Below are 7,811 nucleotides of genomic sequence, written 5' to 3'. Positions count from 1 at the left end.
GCGTCTGGCGTATTAAATTATAATCCTGGTACCTTTCATAACTATTTACAAATATGCATTTGAACAGATGTAATTAATATATATAGACAAAAACATAATGTCTTTTCAAAATGAATTAAGTTGCAAAAAAAAACCCAAAGAAACAACCCCAAGAACACAAATCGGAAAGTTCAATTCTAATCGCATGTCAAAATAACATGCAGATTAAGAAAACTGCAGAAAACAAAGAGAAACGCAAAATCGAAATCACAACCTTGTAGCTTCATACATATGGATAATTTCAACCGTATCTTGATCTATCATTTAATAATTGTAACGAAATTTCTTGTATTTCATGTGTTGTTTCATGTCAGTAAAACGCATGAGAGCAGTCGTGTACTGTCTCAATTTGTTGGATTGTGGTCGATACCTCTGATGGTTGAAGAAATGATTTTATCATCGTAAACATAAATATGTTGCTATCAAAACATATTTTTTTCTACAGAAAGTACTGTTATATTTCTATTTTTGAATGTTCACAAGGAGTAAAAAAAAACAACGTCCTTTGCCTTTGGTTGTCAAGGACGTTTAAAACAACTATTATCATCACGCAATTCTCACGTATGAACCAATCAAAAACCAAAAACAATAACACCCCCATAATGCAACATAATTTCCTTATTGGTCCATTGATCCGACTCATTTAGATATTTAAGCAATAACCATCGTCGTATCAGGCATTCTCTGAATTACCTTTCAAATAGCTAATATGGGGAAAACTGCTCTGCTCGTTTTAGTAGTGGCAATAACAATGATTTATCAGTGTAAAGGTAAGTGTTTATTGTAAAGGATTTTTTGGATAATGATGAAAGATACAAATATATATCGATGTAGACAGAGGTTGTTACATACATGTAGCTTATTGATTGGTTTAACAAATCAAATCTTAGTACAACGTACATGCTTTGTCTATGTGAAGTATTGAATTCATTATGTTAAATGTGTACTGCCAATTTTTAAGATTTCTATGTTTTATTCATCAACGGCTGTTGAATAATTGATAGTCTTTGAGGAATATGACTTTTCGGTTTGTGTTGTTAAATTGTTGTCAATTTTTTTTTCTGTGAAGTGATTTTGTGGGTTGTTTCTTGTTTTGTCGTCGTTTTATTTCTCGTTTGAAAGACAATAAATAAGTAAATTTAGCAAAAATCGAATTTGTATCGGAAGGAAAGTGTTGTTCAGTATTGTTATTCAAATACTAATCAATTTATTGAGATTAATAATTTGATTTCATCCTATTTTTAAGAAACACTAACACATTCTGTATGAAAATGTTCTTCAACACAACTATTAAGCACAAAGTACATTTAGAATTTATTTCATATATGAGAAATAATTGACAGTTTTTATTAAGAATCTGACTTTGGAGTTCGTGTTGTTCAATTGCTTTTTTTTCTGTGAAGTGATTTTGTAGATTGTTTCTATTTTCATCGTTTTACGTCTGGTCATTGTCTTGATTATCCAGTTGAAGCAGTGATCCATTCAACAAGAATATGATATATTACCTATTAAAGATTTTCGTAGTATTACAGGGTTTGATTTACTTATCATCTCTAAAATAATTTGTTACAAAATTACAGGCAAACCGAACTTTGCATGTACCGAACGAGGTGGATATTGTTCAGACTCTGACACATGTCCATCGTTAGGAGGTAATGTGGAAAAACTATCTGTCAGGTGCAAGTGTGGGAAAGCATGTTGCAAATGTACTGGTAAGTAACGAATTTATTTTAGCAATAATTATTGTATCATTGATTACCGAACGACATAACTTATGTCAAGGCCTATATACTAGCATTGAATACAAATGTGAGAAATGAACGGTACACATACGCAAAACTGAATAACTTAAAATATATGCTTTGTCTTCCATATTTCCAACAATTATTCTAAATGAATAGAACCAAAGAATAGAATTTGCATGATATAAACTAAGAAAACAATAGTTCACCAATGTCGTAAATCGTCTCAACTCGGCCGATTCCGTAACCTCATCGGAGAGTAGCGGACTCTACCGAGGATTGCCGAATGAAATATCGTAAATCGATCAAGAAGAGACAAATCAAGGCAACAACCGAAAACGAAGAGAAACATTTTAGATAAATACGACCGAGTGAGTCAACAGGGTGAACGTATTCTGCATTTCAACTTAAGATGACCAGTCTTAAACTTTCTCTCTCGGCAAATTAATCTAAACTTATGCGTCAAATCAGTCAGTTGAATTGTTATGCTAATGTGATATTAATTTCGACTTTAACAAGAGTGTCATTATGTTTTTCTGTATATGCATCCGTCCGTCAGATAATCAATTTCTTTCGTATCAGGTAAACGTAAAGTTTTTTTTTTGTAGGATATATTTTTGTTTTAGTGTAGTTTGTTGTCATGTCAATTTGAAACTTTGTACACAAAAGTCATGTACATTATAGAGTGAACTGTTGAATAGTTATGCCGAATTAAAATATTGACTAACTCTAAGTCACCAAGCATCTAAACAAAACATTTAGGGCATTGTGTTCCATAGAAACTTATTCTTATCGTTTTTGTTGTCAAATTATTTACATTGAGTCATGTATAATGTTAATAGTATTAAAAACTCTAAGATACATTCAAATATGTGCAGTTCATAACAATTGAAAAAAAACCAATACCCTCGACTTTATCAATCAACTGACTGGAAAATAACTGTCGTATTCCTGACTTGGGATTTGCACTTTTCAATATTTTAATTATCTTGCAACAACAACACCCATTAACAAAACCTCTATATTTCATTACGTTCATCACCGATCATGACTTATATTTAAGGATCTTATCACATATATCACTCTTAGGTTATTACAAGAATGTGTAGATGTATTGTGCTATTTTGTTTTTATATTTGAGAACAAACCAGATGTTTGGGCATTTGTATTATGAGTAAAAGCAGTATCAATACCCCAAAAAAATCATCCAGTATAAACAACCTGACACATGTAGTACTCTATTGATCCTACGTATTCGAAAGTAGTTAACCAGGAAGTAGTTACTCCACCTGACCAATTGAGAACATCTCAGTAAAGAATGGAAGATGGGTTGTATTCAATCTTTTGTTTCATTTCAGCTGTACATGACTTGTGTTTTTGTTTTATTTTGTTTACTTTTTTTTGTAATGCTGGTATATTTATACCTTTGAAATATGAATTTAGATTTAGCAATCCTTTTTGTTCATCACAAAGCAGACTCCGATGTGATATATCTTTTTAATCCATCATCTTTTTATTCCTAGACACATGCCCTGTTGGTTCTACATGTATGAGTGAGGGTGAAACCTGTGATGGAAACAAAGATACAAATGACTGTTGTGGCAACAGGTTTTGTTGTACACCAACTCCGATAACGACACCTAAACCATGTAAGTAATATGGTTATAATAAATGATAAAGAAAAACGATAGGGGGGACATACATAATGAAAAATAATAATAATTATCGGAAAATTGGACGCACAACAAAAATTTAACAAATGAATATTTGCTTTTCATAAAATCTTCAAACAAAATTAAAAGGAATTCATCGAGAATTCAAAAATAAAATTCCAACTGTTCTAAAATATGAACTCCCACAGATTAGGGATTCTTGAATGATCCTAATTTAACAAACAATGTCATTTACAACGTAAAAAAATAAATGAAGCAACTGAAGGACTGATTGAACTTCATTAAAACAACTATGTCCTTCTAATGCAACATGCAAGATTGTCATGATACAACAGACTAAATGTGCATCACAGTTATCCTTTTGTTTTATGAAATACAAATATCTTGGGGATCATCAGTCATAGAATGGTAAAGCTAGTTGGAAAATACTTGACGATGAGTATAGCTTAAACCCTTGAATCAGTAAACTGAGAATATGACCTATCCGTTTTTATTTTGGGTTACGACAAAATATTTTGAGAAAAAGGAAATATATATGGATTTAATAAGGTAATATTTGATTACTAGTTCTTCAACGTCAGTTCTTATACATCCTTGGCTTTCAAATATTCGGCTTTTAGGATTCCCGATGAAGGTAAATCCAGAAAATCGTTTCAGATGCCTGAAGTTTATTCGAGTTGTTTTCATTATATTTTTTACAGGTGTAAAAGATTGTATTCATAATTGTAAGGACGAGTGTCTGCCACGTTTAACAAGGGAAGGAGAGTGCTGTGGATTGACATGTTGGCAAGTTTAAGTTAACAAACCAAATGATAGGATTTTCTTGTACAGATAACCTGTTTCACGAATTAAGTTTTTTATGTATCATTCTTTTTAGAATAAGTTAAATTTATGCTCAAGATGAATTTGCCTATAGATATGTACTATGACAGACATGTAAGATATTGAATATGGAGGTCTAAACAGAATATTGATGTAGTATACGGTCAATTCAGCAGTAGAAACAAATAGTAAGATAAATGGCAAAAACCCCATCCCAAACAATATTTTTACCTCAGACATGTTGGTAGTTCTTGTTCCTGTTCAGAAAACGAGCTAACAATTAGCTCATAAGTCAGTGTTTTTTAAACAGATAATCCATGTGCCTGTCAAGAACATCATGAGAAATATTCTTTTTGTCCCTTCTTCGTGTTGTTGTTTTAGGATTATGAAGTTGATTCAAAATCACCGTACAATAAACTCAGAAATATGTTTCATAGGCGTGGTTACATGTATATGATATTAAGTTTGATATATTTAATACACACCTGTTAAAGACATTTTATATTTACCAATTGAAGTTTCCTCTCCTCGATTTATTTTCAAAATCTCCTTTAATTTATATCAAAATCGGGTATTTTTGCAAAACTATTGATTTGAAAATTGCAATATTCCTAAATTTATATGACATTGCCAGTATTTCAAGGTAATCAGTAAATTTCGCGATTTTCCTCCGTTGATATCTATTTTTGAGTTTACCTCGGATTGGAATAATGTGTGCAAAACCAAACTAAATTCATATAAAACAATCAAATTAACTGGATGGTATGCATTTCCGTATAGTATATGCACACAACGAATAATTTTCTTGAACTTACTGTGCATGATAAATATTCAATAATATCGAAATTAGAATACGAATATGTGATACGATTTTGAATGAGACAACTTTTCACCTGAGACCAAATGACATCGAAGTTAACAACTATAGGTCACCGTACGGCCTTCAGTAATGAGCAAAACACATAACACATATTCAGCTTTAAAATGACAAATTTAAAACATTTTTAACGAAACAATTAAGGGCCAGATTTAATTACAAAACAATGAAAAAAATACAAATATGATACATAGCAACAAACGACACCCACTGAATTATAGGCTCTTTGGTCGGGTTGTTGTCTCTTTGTCATATTCCTCATTTCCATCCTTAATTTTATCCTACATTATGTGTTGGGATTTTACATGTTTACGGGTGCCCAACCGTCTCCAAACATTGGACAGACGTGTAATATTACAACATATGAAAAAACTATAAAAAAATCAGTTAAAAAATCAGTTACAAAAATGCCTGGTTTCCGTTTTAAGTTTAAAATGAATTCTTTTAAATTGATATTTGTAATTTTTTGTTCACTGAAACTAATTAACTTCAATTCCTTTTTGTTTGCCTCAGCCTATCAAGTTTTAAGAAGTCTTTAAGTTTCATTTGTCAAAACTAGCATCTTGGAAAGTAGAATTTGTAATGTTAATGTTATGTTATATGTGAAAGATACAATTTTATCGTTTCAGTGTGGGCGATGGACGCTAACCTTAATCTTGAAGAAAACAGAAGAAAACATCTCGTGAAAAATCCGAAATAATAAAAAAAAATGTTTGATATTGATTTTAATGAGTATGCCACATGTGTTCCGAATAACTGTCAACACCAAAAAATTAGGAACCCACACGGATATTTCAAACCCAAAATCCACAGATACAAAACAGTTAGTCGCGCAATTGTCTTAAATGTCGTTTATTGTTTGTTCCTTGGTATGTATTTCTTTTATATATTTCATTTCAGAAATGCGTCATCTTATTTAAATTCTAGCAGTGGTCAAGTGGTCATAGTAGTTCATTTACAAATAATCACTAACCTTTCACCACTGAGTTGATACTGCACGTTTCAAGCTCCAATTGACACCAATATTGATAGACTAGGATTGCAATTGAGCGTGTAAAAAGTTATAAGTACTCATCGAGCTATTCGACTTCCTCCACCAATACAACCTATCCACTATGAACACTTCTTTCGTCTAAAGTGTTGTCCACAATTTAGATCGGTTCTTGTCTTTGTCTGTCTCTAACTGTTTAAAAGTTTATCATAGCGGGATTTTGTAATTTCCTTCTGTTCTCTAGTTGACAGATTTGTCTTTGGCACTCATATATCTTTTTCAATTTAACATAACTCTTTAGAGTTTTAACAACAATTTCGCATTTCACTGCACATAGAATTATAAAAGAAAAGGTCCTAGGAACACATATTTGTGTTTATAAGAGATAAGGGCATGTGTATTGGTGTATTGGTGACTTACCTGCTGCCATACTGTTCAATATTTTCTCGGATTGCCTAAACAAACAGTCATTTCATGTTCACAGTGAATATAAAGATAAGAAGATGGTATAAGATTGCAAATGACACCTCTCAACAAGAGACAAAATAACACAGAAATTAACAAATATAGTTCCAGTACGGCCTTCAACAACATGAACACTGAGCAAAGCTCATACCGCATAGTCAGCTATAAAAAGGCCCCACTTAACAAATGTTAAACAATTCGATCGAGAAAACTAAAGGGCTTATATATATGTACAAAATAATGAACGAGAAACAAATATGTGAAACGACAAAAAACGACAACAACTAAACAACAGGCTCCTGACTTGGGACGGGCACACACATAATGTGGATGTGTTAAACTCGTGTGAATAAACTCATCATAGATACCAGGACTCAATTTAGTATACGCCAGACGCGCGTTTCGTCTACAAAAGACTCATTAGTGATGCTCGAATCAAAAAAAGTTAAAAAGACCAATTAAAGTACAAAGTTGAAGAGCATTGAGAATCAAAATTCCTAAAAGTGTTGCCAAATACAGCTATGGTAATCTATGCCTGAGGTAGAAAAACCCTAGTATTTCAAAAAATTCAAAAATTTGTAAACAGTAAATTTATAAATATAACCATATCAATGACAACTCATGTCAGCACAAAAATTGCTGACTACTGGGCTTGTGATACCCTCGGGAAAATAAATCTTCACCAGCAGTGGCATCGACCCAGTGGTTGTAAATAAACTCATCATAGATACCAGGACTAAATTAAGTATACGCCAGCCGCACGTTTCGTCTACAAAAGACTCATCAGTGACGCTTGAATAAAAAAAAGTTAAAAAGACCAAATAAAGTACGAAGTTGCAGAGCATTGATGACCAAAATTCCTAAATGTTTTGCCAAATACAGCTAAGGTAATCTATGCCTGAGGTAGAAAAGCCTTAGTATTAGAAAAAATTCAAAAACTTGTTAACAGTAAATTTATAAATATAACCATATCAATGACAATTCATGTCAGCACAAAAATTGCTGACTACTGGGCTTGTGATACCCTCGGGGAAATAAATCTCCACCAGCAGTTGCATCGACCCAGTGGTTGTAAATAAACTCATCATACATACCAGGACTAAATTTAGTATACGTCAGACGCACGTTTCGTCTACAAAAGACTCATCAGTGACGCTCGAATCAAAAAAAGTTAAAAAGACCAAATAAAGTACGAAGTTGAA

The 7,811-nt window shown here is 32.2% G+C and overlaps 1 protein-coding gene across 1 annotated transcript; it reads left to right on the top strand.

Moving 5' to 3' along the window:
• The first annotated feature begins 665 nt into the window (after nt 1-665).
• LOC139486311 (uncharacterized) lies at nt 666-5,872 on the top strand. Its single transcript, XM_071271161.1, has 5 exons — nt 666-809; nt 1,620-1,751; nt 3,305-3,430; nt 4,156-4,240; nt 5,783-5,872. The coding sequence occupies exons 1-5, from the start codon at nt 749-751 to the stop codon at nt 5,799-5,801; spliced, it is 423 nt and encodes a 140-aa protein (XP_071127262.1). The 5' UTR covers nt 666-748; the 3' UTR covers nt 5,802-5,872.
• The last annotated feature ends 1,939 nt before the right edge of the window (nt 5,873-7,811 follow it).

This window comes from Mytilus edulis, chromosome 8 (assembly GCF_963676685.1).
Source record: "Mytilus edulis chromosome 8, xbMytEdul2.2, whole genome shotgun sequence".
Classification (NCBI taxonomy): domain Eukaryota; kingdom Metazoa; phylum Mollusca; class Bivalvia; order Mytilida; family Mytilidae; genus Mytilus; species Mytilus edulis.
This window is presented reverse-complemented; position numbering and strand designations above follow the sequence as displayed.